This window comes from Malus sylvestris, chromosome 16 (genome assembly GCF_916048215.2).
Source record: "Malus sylvestris chromosome 16, drMalSylv7.2, whole genome shotgun sequence".
Classification (NCBI taxonomy): Eukaryota; Viridiplantae; Streptophyta; class Magnoliopsida; order Rosales; family Rosaceae; genus Malus; species Malus sylvestris.
Window position 1 is genome coordinate 22108797 of NC_062275.1, and position 19245 is coordinate 22128041.

Consider the following 19245-nt stretch of genomic DNA (forward strand, 5'->3'; position numbering starts at 1 on the left):
AGTATCATTAAAAGTGGGTGATGTGTACTCTTGTTCTCATCAAATATACATATACTAACTTCTAACTGAACTGTATTATTATTTAGCATCAATGTCATGTAGCAGGAATAAGCCTCATGGAAGTTTTTTTTTAGCAAAAACAACTATGATACAAGCACTGTGTAAAGACAATCATACCAGACCACTTGCATGGATTCCATATCTTTGAATCTTTATGACTTCATATCTTAATTAAGATTTGCATAAAAAAGGTCGTACCCAGTGCACAAGGCTCCCGCTTTACGCAAGGTCTGGGAGAGGTGAATGTCGGCTAGCCTTACCCCCATTTAATTAAGATTTGCATAATCATACTAATTATGGTTTCATTTCCTTTTCCACCCAAATAAAAACTCAAAGTAATTAGACTCACTAACACTAATTAGTTTTCTTCCTATTGAAATTTCAACCCTACAAACAATATCAAGGACCCACATGAGTTTTATAAACACTTGTAATATCGTCTCTATCCATAAATAAATAAGTGGAGCACAACTAGATACAGATCATGACGAACTCACTAAGTTTTGAAAAGGCAACAACATAATTACATTGTTTCTAGAAACTCTCTTAGGTGAAAAATTAGGGCTTTAGTAACCCCACGTCATGCCCTAAACTCTATCCTAATCTGCTTTGGAATGACACACTAACAACAAAAGGGTAGTGGTCTAGTACAATAATTAATAAACCCACATCACGTTACTCTAGCTTAAGGTGTTTCGCCTTTCTTGATTATCCGTACCAAACACGGATTAGCATTGTCTAGAAATGTTAATTAATCAAAGAATCTGAGATTTTGATTCGGTAGGGTTCACCTGCAACAACGTGATGCATCATATTCTGTTAGTGTTTGTTGAGTCACATATCGATACAACGCAAATTATATTAGTTTTAAGAGAGATTCTTTATTATGTGTGGCGTATTTATCGTCACTAGTGTTTCAAGCTCAATCAAATCATTTTTCATCCATGATGTGTGGCTTCTAATTAGTGTTGTTTTATTACCTTTTAATAGAATAATATTAGTGTCGAACTTGTCATTTCATAAATATGAGTTGGATTTGAAACTTCTCATTTATAATTAAAAGAAACACTACTAGATTGCAAAGTTAGTGGCGTTGTTTCATTACTTGTTAATTAGATCTATGTAATTGTATAAACCCTCTATGGAGTTTAGTTTTTCAGTACCAAATCTTGTATTTGCTCTGACATTATCAATGAAAATTGAAGTTGATGCATACCAATATCATTCCAATAGTATAACAAAAAGCATCAGGTGTCCCCTTTGATGACGTTCCACAACCATCAATATAATACCCTAGAATTCTAATGGCATCACCAAATTATATTTAATTATAATTTTTCAGAGGCTAATTGGAACAAATCTCCTTAAAAAGTAAGCAAATCCAACACCTGGTAAAAATCCATTGGTTCAAGTTCAAAAAATTCCACCACCCACTTATTTCTACAGTAAAATTTGTTAGGCTATGCTTACCTTCTAGTTCTTCTTCTCCTAACATGCACAAGTTCTGTATATGTACGTGTCTTAAAGCCATGGTATTCTTTATTTCTCTTTTGTCTCACTTATCATCCAATAACTTAAACTAAAGATTTAGATCCTTACTAGAATGTGTCACCCAAAACGATAGCATACTTTTGGTATCCTGCTAGGCACATAAGCGCGTCAGTCATTGTCGCTACCACAATATTTTAGTGAATTGTATGGTGTTAAGTTAAATCAGAAAGGTGGGATATAAGATTATAAAGTGACAAAAGAAATCAAGGAACAATCTTTACAAATCACAAATGGGAAAAGGCGTGGCAGCGTGTTTTTGTCATGGGGAGGATTTGAAAATGACAGCAAATTGACTGATGGAAGAAAGTATAGGGACTAATGCTGCAATTTTATAAACATACAACAAGCATAGAGCATAGGTTCCATAGGATTTGAAGACACAAACTTTAAAGGTTAAAGCTGTAAGTTGTGATTTCTTCACAAATGTATTTGGGGATGATGGCAGGAGGACATCATAGGGGTTGGGGAATGATAGAAGATGAGGCATGGAGAAAGGGACCTTGGACTGCTGAGGAAGATGGATTGCTCATTGAGCATGTGAGGCTTCATGGTGAAGGCAGATGGAACTCTCTGGCTAGGCTTGCAGGTATGCAACTTCTCTCTCTCTCTCTCTCTCTCTCTCTCTCCCCCCCCCCCCCCCCCCAAAACCCTAATAAAAATCTTTGTTTGATCTGTTGTTGTATAGGGCTGAAAAGGAATGGAAAGAGCTGCAGATTGAGGTGGGTGAACTATTTGAGGCCAGAACTTAAGAGGGGGCACATAACTCCTCATGAAGAAAGCATCATTCTAGATCTACATGCTAGATGGGGAAACAGGTCAATATTTAGTTTTATCGTTCCTTTTTAAACTTAGTGAGTTTTTATTTAAACTCAGTTAGCTTATTATTTGCTACAAGGCTTAACTTCTGTGTTAAAAAAATCAGGTGGTCGACAATTGCACGAAGTTTGCCTGGAAGGACTGACAATGAGATCAAGAACTACTGGAGGACTCATTTCAAGAAAAGGGTAAAAGCGCCTTCTGATGCCTCCGAAGGGGCCAAAACCCGCCTCTTAAGGAGACAAAAATCCCATAATCAGCAGCAACAACAACAAAATTTGCAAGTGGATCAAGAAGTGAAAAGAATCATGTCCTTATTGGACGAAAATGAGACTAAACTGCCGTTATATTGGCCTCACGCAGCTGATCATCATCAGGAGCAAGGCTTCTTCTATTCCATGCTCGATGGCAATATTGTCAATGTGTCTTTGCCTGAAGCTGCCTCCAGCAATGAGGACAATTTTCTGTGGGATGGTTTGTGGAACTTAAATGATGTACATGCAAACTTTATTAACACCACCAGGCAAAGCTAGTTTTCACAACTAGGGTTTTTCCACTTCTGTCAAATAAGGGTTAAGTTGGTGTTGGCATGCTGCATCACAATTTTGATTAATCGGAAGTTGTTTAATTTAACTGGTTTTAGCTTCAAGTATGGAGATGTAATTTTCCATAAACCCTTTTCTGCCTTTCAAAGCATTATAGTATTAGTTATTAAACAACATAATAAAATATTAAACAACACAATAAGTCATTTGCTCAATCAAAAACCCATTTGTACTTTGAGTTGCATGAGTATCCACGCCGTCTTCAAAACTTTTGTGTACTAGTACTACCTTAGTCATATCAAGCTTCTCGTGACATTTTTGTCTTTATATTTCTTATGCTATTTTAAGTAATGATTTGGGACAAATGCAATCTTACTCTATGATTTATTACCACAAAGGTCTTGTTCCAAGATAAGAACTGGTTTTCATTTCAATTTATATGGACAAATACGATTCCCACTCCGATTTCACTATTTTTCCTTTTTCTTTTTACAACTTTGATATTTAAAAGGAAGTAAAGTTTGAATCTGGATGCAAATGGACGAACATACTGCCACAATACCTATAATGCTTTGCTTAGTTTGATTATAGTTTGTTCAATAACTTGGATTGTGTCATACCCAAGTGAGTTGAGAGTTCAATAGCCAAATGACTACAAACATTTCATAATGCACCGAAGAATGGGATGCACCATTTCAGTCGATGGCTGGATTTTACTACCAGAAAATAGGGGTGGGTTCAGTTTTATTTGATTCGATTTTTTGTCTAAATCAAAACCAAACCGAAATTTTGGTTCGGTTTTGGTATGATTTCTATTTTTATATTTTATAACATTTTTTAATATGGAATTTAGAAAAAATGCTTGCATCGGTAGACTAATCATAAGAAAATGGGGAAAGTGGGAAAGTGGGAAGGTGGTTGTATATATACAAGATTATATAAAACAATCGTATTCTATCAACAACGTCATTTGCAAAGAAAAATGATCACCTTATCCATTCAAAAAGCAAACAATTAGATAAACTCTTCCAAGTTTCAAAGTGTTCCAAAACTTTCCTCTATAACCAATGAAATATCCTCCCTAATTCAACCAAGTATGCTCCTTGAAAAAGTCCTAGGCTTAGTTTCAAACTTGGCAACAAAGTTTCACAAAAGAAACATCATGGGCATATATTCATAAAGTGTAAAGGGATTCGGTTCTGTTTGGTTCGGTTTCCAAACCTCCAAAATCAAAACTGAACCAATAAGGTTCGGTTCGGTTAGGTTTTTTCTTTTTCGGTTTAGTTTTTTTTTTTGTTTTCGATTTTTCAATTTCACTTTGGTATTCGGTCTAGTTTTTTTTAGTTTTCGGTTTTTGGTTTTTTGAACCCACCCCTAGACAATACTATTTGCCCGATAAAATTTGGCCCAACAAACCATAATTAGTCGGGTCAATTTTGTTTACTAGACGAAAATTTACGTTGGTTGGGAAATTTGGTCAACATTTAGGGTTTTGCCCAAGGCTTTGCGCAATGAAATTTTTTCTCAGGGCAAAAGTGCATTTGTAAGGTAACGTAAGGGAAAAAATGGCACGTATTGTGTAAATGTTTGTTCCACCATGCAAAGGCATGTTGTATCTTCAAAGCATGTAGTATCTTGTTTCAACATAAAAAATAGATTGAATCAATACAAGTATATGAATTCAATAAAATCAAAATTTAATTACATAAGAATAACTTAAACATAGTACGCCTGTGATTGAAGATGAATGAATTCTCTTTAGCGCAACGTCATAACGTGTTATGACCTATTTTAGAGAATGAGAGGGGTGGTAGAGAGGAAGAGAGATGGGGAATAGGTTTGAGGAACTTTGTGTGCTATGCCTTCAGACCTTGTGTCTTTATTTATAGTAAATCAACGAGAATTCCTTGCACTGCAAGGATACAATCCTAAAAAGAAAAGATCTTATATTATCCTAAATACAATCTACAAATAATTTAGACAATCACACATATTACACATTCCTCATTCTTAATTTTGTATTCATATTTTTCCTATCTCAAACCTACCTCTAATTTGGAATTCGAGTGAACGGTCAAGGACAATTTTGGAATCACAATTATGCCGGAGACCCCGCTCTCTTTTTGTTGATCTTCGTCTGATAGGACTGGAAAAAAATTCTCGAAAATCCCGAACCAAACTAAAAAAATTCCAATCCCAAACCAAAAATGTTCCAAACCAAAATTTTCAAAATTTTCGGGATGAAATACCAAATTGATCCCAAAATTTCAGTATGAGATTCGGTATTATTTACTCAATCTTTCGGTAATTCCATATCGAACCGAAATTTATATATATATATATATATATATATATATATATATATATGTGTATGTATGTATGTATGTATATATGTATGTATGTATGTATGTATATTATTATACAGTTGAATTGTTGCTAACTACTAGTAGCAATATAATTGGTGTGGTCTCCAAGTAGTACCTATAGCCCTTTATCGTCACATCTACTGGTATGAACCTCCAACAAATGTATCTATTTCTTCAACACGAAATCAAAAAAATTGTATTGTTAGTTTTTGAATATGTTAGGTTTGTAACTTATTTTTTATTTTATTCTTGGTTTGTTACTTATTTTATTTTGGTTGCATGTTAATTTAACCTGGTATGAATGATTGCTATTTCAAATTGTATGAAATTTGGGAATACCAAACCATCCCAAAATACCAAAAATATTTTGAGAATCTAGAAAATTAGGAATACCGAAATTTTGGTTTGGGATTGGTTTTCAAATTCCCATCCCGAAAATTTTTGGTTTAGAATTCAGGTTCCCATTTTCAGTTTGGGATCCCATATCGAATCACCCTCATTCGTCTTTCTCTGTCCTCTCTCTCTGCTTACTAATTTGTACCAGCTAAATTAGCAGCTAATTACCAAAAGAGACAGCAACAAAAATCCGATGGAGGGACAGCAATCATGGCTGCCGAGGCTTTCGTTCAGGAACGCCACCATAATGATGTGCTTGCTCAACCTGATCACAGCGCTGCTACTGCTTCAGGGCTTTCTCTCCTCCGCTTCTTCTTACTCCAAACTCTCCGCCTCTCACCTCAATTCAGGTTTCCCTCTCTCTCTACAATCTGGCAATGGGTTTTCTTTATCTTTGCGAATCATGCTGACCCATCATCTAAATTTCCTCACTTTTTGAAAATTTCCTGTTTTTTCCTTGCTAACCCATCATTTGCTTCTTGTTGTTGATTGGATTGGTGACCCATTTCGTTTGAGGTTAGGGAATTAGGATTTGTAATGTGGGTTTAGTGGTTTAGTTGTATTGTGATCTTGTTGGTGCAGCTTTATGTTGATCTTCGAAGGTTTCGAATGTGCTTGAAATTTAGTATTTTAGGCTTGAGAGTTTTGTGATCGAAGGTTCCGAATGTGCTTGAAATTTAGTATTTTAGTACAGTTCACAGTTGGTTTTTTTGGACTTTATCTTTAAGTTGCAATGTAATGAGGTTATCTTCCTAGTCCGGATCGGACCAGCTTCAGTTTTGAAAATTAAATCGCATATGGAGGTTATTGAAAACTGAAAAGCCATGAAATTTAATAGTCGAACTGAAAGTCAAAATCCTTCCAAGTTTATCTTGCTTTCTTGGAGATGAGTTTGTAGAATTTTATACCCTGTTTAGATCAGTGAAGACCTTGGATTATCTTGTCTATTTGTCCGAACTCCTAAGGTAAATGTATGTTAGAGGGGTCATTTAGCTGTCCTGTAGAAATATATTTCATAGTGGTGTGCCTGTGTTTGTTTCCTCCAAACATGATCATAAGCTGTTACTTGTACTTCTTTACTCACTTTTTCAGGTCAAATTTCTTCCATTTAGGCTTAAACCACCTACTACTGATTATAGTGCCATTTCCTTTAGCATTTTATCTGTGGGAATCATCCATGTGGTCTCACCAATCAACTCGCATCCCTACATGGCAAAAGGACTCAATAGAGCTCAATATACAATTCAAAATCCAGTAAGCTCTTGGATGTATACAACTTGAAATCAATTAAAATCTTAGGATTAAAATTGTGCAACTGGTGTCATACACCTTGTAGGTTTTCTTTTTTAATTTTCCCTTTCCATCTATATGACCCTAGTTTAAGACTGGATGATGGGTTTTAACTTGATGGTAATAATGAGTAAATTCTAATGGAAAAGTGGTCCAAATGGTCATTGTGAAAGCGTTTCATTAACGAAGCATTATAATAGCATGAGACCTGTATTTGAGTGACTAAAAGATACAGTTTTGATTTAAGCAGTATGGTGTTGTTAAACTATGATGCGTTCGTTATATCAGGTTAAATATACTATAATCATAAACCTGTGAAAGGATTGTTTTTTCATGTGCTCTAATATTAGGATGGGGAGGGCGGATAAAGGAGGAGAGGGTGGGCGTCAGGTAGTCGACAGCCGACACTCTGTTTTCACGTTGATTCCCTATGATGCTCTAATATGATTATGTTATATTCTTGACCTTAAGTTGGTTTGCTTTAGTCTTTTTCCTGTGTATGTGCAGCTGCACTTAGGTATGTAAGAGAATCTGAAGAAATTCGTTTTGCTATGCGACCCTTGGAACTGATAAAAAGAGTAAGTTTGATTCAGTGTTAGAACTATTATGCGTCGGTTATAATTCTACTTAAAATAATCTTCTGCTATTCACAAATGAAATGGAGGGAGCCCTTTTACAAACTGAACCAATGTTTTACTGCTTGCCTGTCTGATGTTAAGTGCACTTTCAATTGAAATTGGAACTTCTTGTTTTTTTTTTTTAAATTTTCGATATCAATCAAATAGTTAACCTCGGGCAATTCATGGTTTTGTGTACCATTGGATGCTCTTTTAATTTCTTCCCTTTTCAGGTGAAGGAAATCCAACAAGAAGCATATGAAAAACCAGAAACAGCTAAGGAGAAAGACACAAGGCAGACTGTTGCAGTTGACCTTTCCAAGAGATTGAAGGATCTGCATTATGTTAATGATGCAACCAGCTTCAAAGGTGAAACTATGTCATATTTTGTTCATTGTGAAGCTCTGAAACGGCTGTCGTTCTTGAATGTTACTTGTGTGTGTCCGCTATTGTTTATGAAAATCAGATAGTTGCTCGCATTTTAAGTCAGATGTGAACGAATCTTTGAGAGAACTCGTCAAACGCCCTTCACTCCTTTTAACATTAGAGTGGATGGATTCATTGGTTATGGTTTCTTGTGTAAATACTAGCCTTGCAACAAATATTTCATTAAAATTGGCAAATTATTTGTTATTGTTAGTAACTAGATTTTACCAATATACATAATGTTCTGCAGCCCTGGAAGAGTGGCGTAAACGAAAGATGGAACGAGCAAGACTGCGTCAACTAGAGAAAAATGGAACGCTCGCAACTCAGGCCTGAGCCGTATACTTGACAAAGTATTGTTCACTTTATACTGAAATTGGGATACCAAGTCATCCCGAAATGTGTATATCACAACTCTGTTTGTATAACAAACAAGGTGTTGAATATATGATGATACAAAAGTTGTACCAATGTTGTATTTACCTTCATAATTTGTCCATCCACATGGGAGTTTTAGGCAGCACGACGGCGCGTGATTCAAGCATAGAACTTATATGAATGCAGCAGTTTATGCATGCTTTCAAGTGAGCTGAAATCCACAATGCTTGATGTTCCATTACAAATGAATTAATCAAGGAATTAAAGAAAACCGATCTATCCAAACATACGTGATGCAGGTAGGCACTAATTATACAACTCTGTACAAAGTTTAGCTATTTCGGTCTGTGATAACATATACAACGCTACAAGTAGAGAAGATTACTACATTTGTGCTTACAAACTTACCGAACCTAAAGATGCCTACTATCAGTTGCGTGTATCAAGACTTGGTCCGAAATATCCGCGAAACAGGCAAATGCCTAAAATGTCAGAGCAAATCATCACAGCAGCATATGGTGGCTCTGTCAGCGAGTTTTCACTTCTGTTTTTCACCAGCTCGCGACTTCAATTGCCATGTACATGAGCCACGTCAATGCTTTTGGATAATCTGATTGAAAAATTTACACTTCGGCATCTACTTGTGAAGAAACATTCATGGACCAGAAAATTAGGAAGCTAGATACCACAACCATGTAGTCTGAATGCCACCTGCAGAATAAGAAAACTATTAGAGAGCTCCTAAGACCATTGGCTATCCTAAATTTTGAATGCAATCGTGAGTACGTAACAATAACCAAACACATCCAGTAATATCGTTTTCTATGTATACACCTGCTAACAAGATAATAGAAAATAGTATCGAACAGAGAACCGACTAATGGGTTCAGATCCTGTTACACAAACGGTACAGGCCGGTAAGATTTCAAGTATGCACAATGTATCATACACAGAAATTAATGAATTATTTACGACTTAAAAAGCAGGGAAATACTACAGAAATAGTCACTAGATACAATATTTAGTTCATTTTTCAGCCGACAGAATACATTTCCATTTGAAAAGTTTTGGTTCAAATTATTTACAATAAATAGATATAGAACTGCAGCATTAAACAAAAGAGAACTCCAAGAAGCTGCTCAATTTATTGAACTCTACTAAAACTTCCCTTTCTAAACACGTACTTCTCTTTCACATAGAAAGATTCGCACGGCTCCCTCACTTTATCCATATTCAATAAACTGGCAAATTTTTAAAAAGACACACACCTGGTCCCTGGAACAAGTTATGTGTGTGCACTCACGTGTGTCTGTATTCACTATCTGCAGTGCAGCCAACTGAATGTTATTGTCTTGTAATGAAACACAATTTGGAACCTCACTTGCAAAAGATTTTATAGCTTGACAAACCTAAACAATGGATTGGTTTTGAAAAAAAAAATACAGGAAAGAAATCAGTTTTAACGAAACAACAAGAATTTAATAAGTTCTTGCGTATTCTAGTCCATTGCAATGAACTTTACACACTTTTTTTTAGAAGAAACGATCACACTTTATTTAAAATAATAACATGAATAAAATAGTGGATAAGTAATCCACCATCTAGCAAAACTAGCTAAGACCTCTCAAGTAGATCTATTTACAAGTAACATAACCTCAACTTTACAGCTGCTAACATATCCCACACTATATGAGAAAGAGAATAATCCCTGAACTCATTCGAAACTGAAGCCCAGAGGGCTGCCCAGTATCTTACTCTACCCCATAGTTCTGCTACCCACACTCAATTATAATCCTCAAAAACTTTACAGAACTTTAATTTTAATAGTAATGACTTTGTCACAGAGAAACATGAATCTGACATCGATTCCTAATTTCCTACCACAGGCAAAATATCACAAGCAAGACTTTCAGATTTGGGTTTAATGATTTGGTTAGGCCAATTCAGATGACAAGATGTTATCTGTAACTAAGGTGTTGGTGCAGAGGTGTGAGGACATCGCTGTTTCTTTTAATTGATATGACATGTGCAGGGAATACAGAGAAAACTTGTGTAATTTTCATGTACATGAAACCTATCATTAATCTCAATGAGAAAAGCTCCAAATCTCATCTCTACAAAAACTTACCCAAATCAGAAATTGTTAGTCATTTGATTATCAACATCAACATTTCAATGTTTATCAGAAACGTTGTGTTTGTTTATCTATTTTATCATACTTAGATAACTAAATGGTTTCCTATTTCACTAAACTTTTTAAAGGGTAATCCATTGAAAGAGGACGAAACAGTTGGAATCATTAAAAATTAATTGCAGGGTGACTCAAGTTCACACTTTTCAAGAACTACGGGCATCCTTTTCCCTATTGTTAGTCATTTGATTATCAACATCAACATTTCAATGTTTATCAGAAACGTTGTGTTTGTTTATCTATTTTATCATACTTAGATATCTAAATGGTTTCCTATTTCACTAAACTTTTTAAAGGGTAATCCATTGAAAGAGGACGTAACAGTCAGAATCATTAAAAATTAATTGCAGGGTGACTCAAGTTCACACTTTTCACGAACTACGGGCATCCTTTTCCCTTGTATATGTAGAGACACACACACACACACATTAAACTAGCATATAGCATTGATGAAAGAAACTGAATACTAGTAACCGAAAAAGGAAACTGAATACTAATTGGTACATTTTGAAGCAGCCAAAGGATATTTTCCAAAGAATTTCAAGGTTATTCTATGAGCAAATCCATACATGTACCCTTTCCCCAAATCCCGATTCACATTTAATTGTAGCCTAGCATTAATTTGCACAACTTAAGTAAATAACTTCAAAATACCCCAAACAAACACCACAGCTGCTCAATGTCATGAGTCTTATTGTGTTCTGCCTTCCAACTTTTTAAACATGCTAAAGCACTTTTTGTTTTTACACCGCAACTTTTTAAACAAACACAAGTAGGAGTTAGATAGGTATAATGTATAGCTATCTAACACTAATCTGATGCTTCTAGAGTGTATCTAAGCAAGAAGTATGATTCAGTATTGTTCCCGTCAATCAATTAAAGCTCCAGGATGGTGAAATTAACTCAAATTTCATAGGTAAAGAATGTAAATTTCAAGCATCCACAAATTATTTCCCTTTATTAAATTCAACCATAACTAATAGGTAGACCACTGCATTTCCCCTTCAATGGACTTTCACAAATCTATTCAACATGAATCCCTTTTACCTTTCCCTGTACCAAACTCCACTTCAGAAAATACTAGAAATACTGCACTAATCAAATAGTTTCTTTCTCCTATTTGCTGGCTTTCTCCTATGTGCTGGATAATTGATTCCAAGTACATTGGATGAGGCTATATATTTAGTGATCCCCTTCTTTCTCCGTTCAAGGGATAGGGAAGTGCACCGTCTTACTTTCATTGCAGTTTGTATGGACCCACTCTCTTTAGGGTTGGGGTGGGTGGGTTTGCATTTTAGGTAGGGGGTTGTATACCATGTGGACTTTGATCGTGCTTCCCCTTCGTCAATAATAAGTATTACGTTTACAACACAAAGTAAAATTAAGAGTACAAGAACAAAGTCAAAGATTTTGCTAACAAAATTATCTTCTTTAAAAGTTTCTCCTACAATTGCTTCAAGGTACAATTATTCCACAATAAATACTCGGGTTGCATATCTCACATATGAACTCCAACCCAAATGGTTTCAGAACCCGAAGGTGCACTCAATACCCGTAACCCATATTGTTCTATCCGAGCTCATTAGTAATAGAATGACATGGAGACTCAAATGCAAAGCAATGGGTCAATTACTAGATGCACCAAATACTTACAACCCTAGCAAAATAAAATATCAGAATAGTGTCATTACCATTGTCTGTTGAAAACTATATAATTTTGGGGGCAAAGTATTTAATTTAATGTGTTTGAATGTACCAAAGAGAGTACCACTAATCAGGACTGAAAAGCAAATTATTTAACTCTTCTAGAAATCAAACACAAGTCTGCCATCCTAAACCAAATGTCTTGCTATTGCAAAGCATATTTCGACAAGAATTAGAAAATACAAAGCGGTGGAATCCACGGCCACTGAGATTAAGTACATTCGATAAAACTTCTAGCTGAAACTTACTGGCGGGAGAGAAACATCTAAGAAATAAACCCAAATAGTTGTGTTTTACTAGAAAGGTCGTACCCAGTGCACAAGGCTCCCGCTTTACGCAGGGTCTAGGAGAGGTGAATGTCAGCTAGCCTTACCCCCCTTTATGGAGAGGCTGCTCCCAAGTCTCGAACCCAAGATCTACCGCTCATGGGCGAAGGCACTTGCCATCGCACCAAGTCGTGAGAGAGGGTTGGGAAATGGGTTAGGATTAGGCTAGGTCAAGGGTTCAAATCCCTTTCATCATAACCCAAAAAGGGGTTGGCGAATATTTGTTTCCTTTGGGTCATGAACAGAAATGGGAAATATCTGATACTGAAAGTGTCCTACTGCAGCAGTCAAAACTAAATGTTGGTGAAAAACTGTTCTCGTAAAAAATTTATACAGCACTAATGTCCTCCTTTTGTCTCTTCTTTTTACTCACTGCAGTTAATGTATTAACCATCACAAATTACAATTTCCAAGTCTTGATTATGAGATCCTCTATATATAATAGCTCATAACTAGATTCCCCGCAACTGTCCAAACACCAATTTCTAATGCAACAAAATTAAAAGCACTATGCCAGACACATACAAGAAGCAACAAAGAAAGAGATTGAGCAACTTTTATTCCTCAAGCATTCAGAATATTATAAGAAAATCCTTGAGCACTCAAAATATTATAAAACAAAACCCGTGAGTATAATTTACAGCCAGAATCATGGCCCATGAATCATGATATTACCCTACAATACAAATTAATGAACAACCTTGCTCCAGAGAAATGCAAACGGAAAAGGTGAATCCTAAGTACATAGATTAGCATGACTAGCTTTTATATGTAACAAGACAAATCACCTCCATCACAGAGAAATAATAAAGGCCCCTTCCCTTCCTCCTAATAGTACGCTTCACCATATGATTACTAGAGTATATCATCGCACAAAGAATCACACACCTGGCACCAATAAATAGGTGACAATGCGACATCGAAGTTTGAACATGAGCTACAACAAAGCACAGAAAAACAGGGCAAGCTGATCTAACGCATAACCATAAAATAAGAAGGACACAAATGCTTTTGCTGAGAAAGGAGTTGGTTTTACCTCAGTATGTCTTACTCCTGTAACTGTCTGCATGATTTATATATCATCACCCCATCAAAATTAGTTACAGATAGCAAGTTTCCCTGTCCATTCATCAGCCTCAGACACAGTAGCCACCCCATAATCAAGGCTCAACTCCCTCATAGGAGGGATGTTCTCCATTGCAAATAGCATGAGATGAGGAAACATCACATTATTGTGATCATACAGTACAAACTGCACCATAACATTCGGAGTGGAACTGTGGCTCATATAACAAGCAACATTTCTCATTTTGGATACATCCATAGCAAAATCCAATGGTGGGATCGAAGGATAAGTTGGACGTACATAACCAGGATCTATCTGAGATAAATCTCCCCATTCAGTCCATCTATCAGAAAACCGATGTGGATAAACCAAGGTATCACCATTCATTGCAAATATTTGAGCCATTTCCCTAGTGAGAATAACCCCTGTATACTCACATATAAAGGCACCAGCATGTATCAAGTTCAATGACCTAACTCCCCAACCTGTTTCCCTTGACCTAAACACTTCCAGTCTATTTCTCATACCCTTTTGCGTGACACGATTCCGGCAATTTGGGGGACAATGGCAGAAGGGCCCACACTCAAAAACCATAGGCTTCCCTCTCAAAAGACACCCATTGTCATCATAAGCAAACTCACCTCCATTTTTCATAGCACAAAAGCAATTACCAAAACAACTGTCAATACAATCACACCCGGTTCCCTTCCCAGACTGATGAAACACTTGTGTTGGAAACACAGTTGTCGCAAGATACTCATAGTAAATGGGGTCCTGATCAGAATCAATGTCATTGAAAAGCAAAACTGGAACATTCTCCTTCTTATTAGAAATATCCAGACTGAGATAACCTGACTGCCTCACAGACAAGGGGTTAGTCCTAAGACTAGCCGCAAACTTAAGAATAGCGCTACCCATCTCACCTTGCCCTTCTATTCTCAGAAGTTTAAACTTATAAACACCAAACCCCGACTTGCCCACATCAAACCAACAATCAAATATTCTATACAAGCCATCATAAACATAAACCTTCTGCGAAATACCGCCTTGGCATTTGACTCCTCGGATAACTCTCACTTCAATACCATAATGCATGCTCCTCTCCAATGCCAAATTCCCACCTTCCAGCTTCTGGTGAGCACATTGCTTATTAAACTTGTCCTGTCCTCCATGACCGGTGTAGATAATCACATCGCCGGCATCCTCATCGTCCTCGTAGCCACCCGAAACGATAACGCTGGTTGCAATTGGCTCATGATTCGAGCTCTGGCTCGCCGGAAGATAGTCAATCCCAGCTTGGACTTGGCCATGTAAACCAACCACACACAACTCCATGCGGAAAAAGAAGAGATCGCCAACATAGACCCCGGGAATCGAACCCACGATCCTTTTATCGCGATTGAGCCACAACCCACGATCCCTGAGCGCCGTGGCGGCCTGCAAGTCGCCTCGGACTCGCTTCCCGTTTCCCGGGTTCCGCTTCTCCTCCGCTGCCACTGATAGTATTCGAATCGAGTCATATAGCATTCGGGTTTTCCTCACCACGTCACGGAAGTACCTCTGGTCCTCGATGTTCAGATCGGTGACCCGGACTAGCTCGGAGGACCGCTTGGGGTATTTCCGCCGCGCAACGACGGCCTCTGATAACTGGGTTTCTTGAGGAACCGGCACAATTGCTCGCGCATCCGGGTCCAAAACTTCGACCTCGCCGTCGGCCATACTCTGGAGCCCTTTAGCAAAAGCTGTCCGGAAAAGCTCGGAAATTCGATGGAACTCCGAGTACACATTCTCCTGGTCGGAAGGTGCGGCGGAGGATTCAGATACAGGGGTGTGGTTCAGGTCGGAGAATGGGGTAATTTGGGAATTAGTGAGAGAGTTGGGGGTAGGTGTGGGAATGAAGGGTTCTGGAGGCAGTTGTGGCAGGTGGGTATCGAGTGGTTCGTCGAAAGGTTCGAGCTTCGGTTCGATTTTGGGGACTTTCAAGGCTACGGCGGAGTTGGCGGTGTTTGGGGTGGAGCCGGCGGGGGATTCAGGGAGGTTATTGAGGTCTATAATTGGGATGAGAGAGCCCATTTCGTCAGCTGAAATGAAGTGGGTCTGAGTGGGAGGAGAGTGTGGTGGTTGTAGAGGTTGGGCATGGAAGATTGTGGCTGCGGTGGGTGTGCCTTTTGTTTCCTTAGGGTTCTGCTGAGAAATTTGGAGGAGCTACTTTCATGGCGGATTTTGAAATGTAACCTTTTTGTCAAATTTTTTACATCCAGTTTTGGTAGGAAATTGGATGAAACTGACTTTTGTTTTACGGAATTGCCCCTCTCACCCTAAATTTGTTGCAATTTATGTTAGCATTGGATGCTAACGCTTAGGCCATCGTCGATGGACTATTCGCACAAAAAATACGGACCGAGTTCATGTGCTACATCATCATCTATGGGTCCTATTGAGTTCGATCTAGCACTTTCAGAGCATGTTATACACGTGTAAAATATTATCGTAGATAAAAGGGTCCCTAGATAAAATAAAATTACCATGAAATAAAGATAAAATGGTAGTTGTTCAATAGATGAAAGCTCTTGTGAATGTTTAATTATCTTATTATATGTTACTCTTTTAAATTTTGTAGTGTAAATATAAAACATAGTTGGCTAATTTGTAATTTTATATCAAAATTGAACCAAGTTGTCAATATTAAATATTGGATTGAGTATTATACACATCATTTAGGTTTATGGTCAATTTCACTATTCACGAGGTTATAATTGTCTCACACTACAGTTCATTACTTTGACATTTATTCAATTTACACGTAAAGTATCAACTGTTTAATCTTGAGAACCACCTCAAATCCATCAAGCATACCACAAAAAAATACATCAAAGTTATCTTCGAGATAGATAGTGATTTCACACACTTCTCATTCTACATTCATTTTCTTATTCTGACCCCTTAATTCTTTTTTGTTTTATTTAATATGAATGTTAAATGTAAGAGGAGTGTGTTGGCACGGAAAATTTTGGGTACTCCAATAAACACTTCGACGCTCAAGTCAGTCTTTGTTCAGGATGTTGACAAAATATAGAACAATCTCATACCTCTCTTCCCCCCTCCCCGGGTCGCGTTCTGGTGGGATTCTAGGCCTTTTATAGTCATAAAAAGCTTGGGCTCCAAGTTTCACTATCTCACTCTATGTTCCTTAGTACTAGTTGATTCATGTTGCTTTATTTTAGCCGCACTCCCCAATTTTTAGTATGCATGAAAAATGGCTAGTTACTTGGCTCTTAATTCTTGCACCACATATGCCGCTTTTTTTCTCTGCAAACACGGATCCTCTTAGTTTGTAGAGGAAAAATATTTCTCTTGCCAAAATTCATGTGACTTGAAATATTATCATGAGTTGTGGCTATGATCATAGTTTAGCCTTTGATTACTTTCACACAGTTGTATGTTATCCTTCAGCCACGATCACTTGGTCATAATTTGGCATTTGGTTACGATCATACGGTTATTATTTAACATTCAACTATGATCACACGATCATACTTTGGCCTTCAGCTACGATCATATGGTCATCATTTAACATTTGGTTGCGATTACAAGATCATAATTTAGCCTTTGTATGCGATCACACAATTTAACTTTTTGTTACGATCACACGATCATAATTTAACCTTCCACTACAATCATACGGTCATAATTTAGCCTTCGGCTATTCGACCATTGTTTTTAGGTTTTCAACCCTCAGTCTTGGGCTTCGGCCATAATTCGATCTAGGGTCCTCAACCCTCAATCTCGAGCCTTCAGAATTATTTTGGTCTAGGTCTTCAGCCCACAATTTTGTGATCTTCAACTATGAATTTGTGCAGTGCTAACATGCCTCCAAAGTCCAAATACAATGATTTGCTGCCTTCTGTCAACAACTAAGCAAAAATTTAATTGTAAGCAATAAAATAATATAATTAGTTTGATGAACAAAATATAATGCATACTAATTCTCCTCATTTGAAGAGTGGTTGCCCTCTGATTCATGAGAACTTAAATATTTTCAGATGAGATTTGCCACAAGAAAGATGTAACAGCTTGATAAATCTGGCATTTCAATTAAGTCGTGGCTTGTCTCACCATGCGAATAATTCGTATGCAACAAAGGGATGTGCACTAGCCATCATACAATGACGATAGTCCGATGAAGGGGCTAAATGCCCCTAGACCAAGCTTGCATTTGTGTCTACATATAATTATCTTAGAATTCTTATGAAATGAATTTGAGCACCGTGCAAGACATGTTGTGATCCAAGTCCCATAGTAAAGTTGCGTGGATAGTCAACAAAGTCTGGTTGTAATTTGCAAAATAGAGCAGCACTGATGATTGAAATTATAATAGTGAGATTGTCTAGTTAGAGAATGAAGCAAAAAAGTGTTCCCCCGACTCTTGAGGGTCGACGCATAATGATATCATTACGAAAAAAGCATTTCCCTGTCGGTCTTAATATCAATAAGCTCATGAGAAGCATTTGTGTTGCTACATGGCATTAACTCGTTACTTCTATAAACAAACATGACATGGTTGAGTAGGAATTCTAACCATTTTGGTATTAACTAGATCAAGCTAAGTAGCTACTAACATCTCTTTATTATTAATAGGGCCGAGATTTTAGGGGCCCTGTGCGAAATTTATAAAAGTGCCACTCCTTAAGATAATCTTAAAAAATGTGGGACAATGTATTGACACTAGAAATCAATTACTTAAATCAAAACAAAGTTTAGCACTCACTGATTGCAAGTTTAAAAATGTCATTAGTAATAAGTAAAAGAGTGACAAACATAACGTTCACTAAATAATAAAAAATATTTCACTCTTAAACAACCAAACAAGAAAACAAACTTAAAAAACTCTAACTTTAAAGTTTCACTTGAATATGTAAATTTATTATATAATAATATTGAAAAAAATACCTTCTTTTATGGTGTATTATTGGCACTCAAAATATCTTATTGTATTCTAAATTTTTATATTTAGAAAAGAAAAAAAATTACGCTTATAAGAAATGTAAGATAAGATTTTAAAGTGCTAACAAAATCAATTTTTGAACATAGAACATTATCTCATAACAAAAGCAATTTTAAATATACAATATTATTAAATATAAATATTGGGTGACAAAGGGCCCCTTCAAATTTGGGGCCTTGTGCGACTCCACCTTTCGCACCCGCTCAACGCCCCCTCTGATTATTAATAGCAATCCATCCTCGTGAAAATGATTTGGACACTGCGCTTATTCGGTATTATTGCATGAAGAGCTGTAATGATGAATCATAAAAATGTTATACTTTCATTCAACTCATGATATTGTAAAAGAGAGGATCTAAGAATTCTTATCGGTTGGTTGGAGCAGCACTGCAGCGGTGGTTGATGGGAGTGACGCTATTACTAGTTGGCGGCGCTAGTGTCTCTTTGTCTCTAAATTGTCTTCCACCATACACATTCGCCTGCTTGAGCTTGTCTTCTGCTTTGAACT

At 36.9% G+C, this 19245-nt stretch overlaps 3 protein-coding genes and 1 long non-coding RNA gene across 6 annotated transcripts; 3 read left to right on the plus strand and 1 right to left on the minus strand.

Annotated features, from left to right (window-relative positions):
• The first annotated feature begins 1872 nt into the window (after window positions 1-1872).
• Window positions 1873-3060, plus strand: LOC126608106 (transcription factor MYB24-like). The gene is made up of 3 exons (XM_050275883.1): window positions 1873-2197; window positions 2297-2426; window positions 2534-3060. Exons 1-3 carry the CDS (start codon window positions 2035-2037, stop codon window positions 2958-2960), a joined length of 720 nt encoding a protein of 239 aa, XP_050131840.1. The 5' UTR covers window positions 1873-2034; the 3' UTR covers window positions 2961-3060.
• A 2665-nt stretch (window positions 3061-5725) lies between these two features.
• On the plus strand, window positions 5726-8538 carry LOC126607723 (uncharacterized). The gene is made up of 4 exons (XM_050275442.1): window positions 5726-6084; window positions 7532-7602; window positions 7875-8010; window positions 8318-8538. The coding sequence occupies exons 1-4, from the start codon at window positions 5928-5930 to the stop codon at window positions 8401-8403; spliced, it is 450 nt and encodes a 149-aa protein (XP_050131399.1). The 5' UTR covers window positions 5726-5927; the 3' UTR covers window positions 8404-8538.
• On the plus strand, window positions 6091-6813 carry LOC126607724 (uncharacterized). The gene is made up of 2 exons (XR_007617694.1): window positions 6091-6336; window positions 6392-6813. It is a non-coding gene; the product is annotated as an uncharacterized LOC126607724 (long non-coding RNA).
• Window positions 8539-8652: 114 nt separating the features above from the next.
• LOC126607722 (histone-lysine N-methyltransferase family member SUVH9-like) lies at window positions 8653-16047 on the minus strand. 3 transcript variants are annotated; one of them, XM_050275441.1, is made up of 3 exons: window positions 13703-16047; window positions 13455-13554; window positions 8653-9156 (listed from the first exon to the last, which is right to left on the minus strand). In XM_050275441.1, exon 1 carries the CDS (start codon window positions 15803-15805, stop codon window positions 13763-13765), a length of 2043 nt encoding a protein of 680 aa, XP_050131398.1. In that variant the 5' UTR covers window positions 15806-16047; the 3' UTR covers window positions 8653-9156; window positions 13455-13554; window positions 13703-13762. The 3 variants fall into 3 exon arrangements, with proteins under 3 accessions (XP_050131398.1, XP_050131397.1, XP_050131396.1); XM_050275440.1 differs by having other exon boundaries at window positions 13455-13603; XM_050275439.1 differs by lacking the exon at window positions 13455-13554.
• Window positions 16048-19245: the final 3198 nt, after the last annotated feature.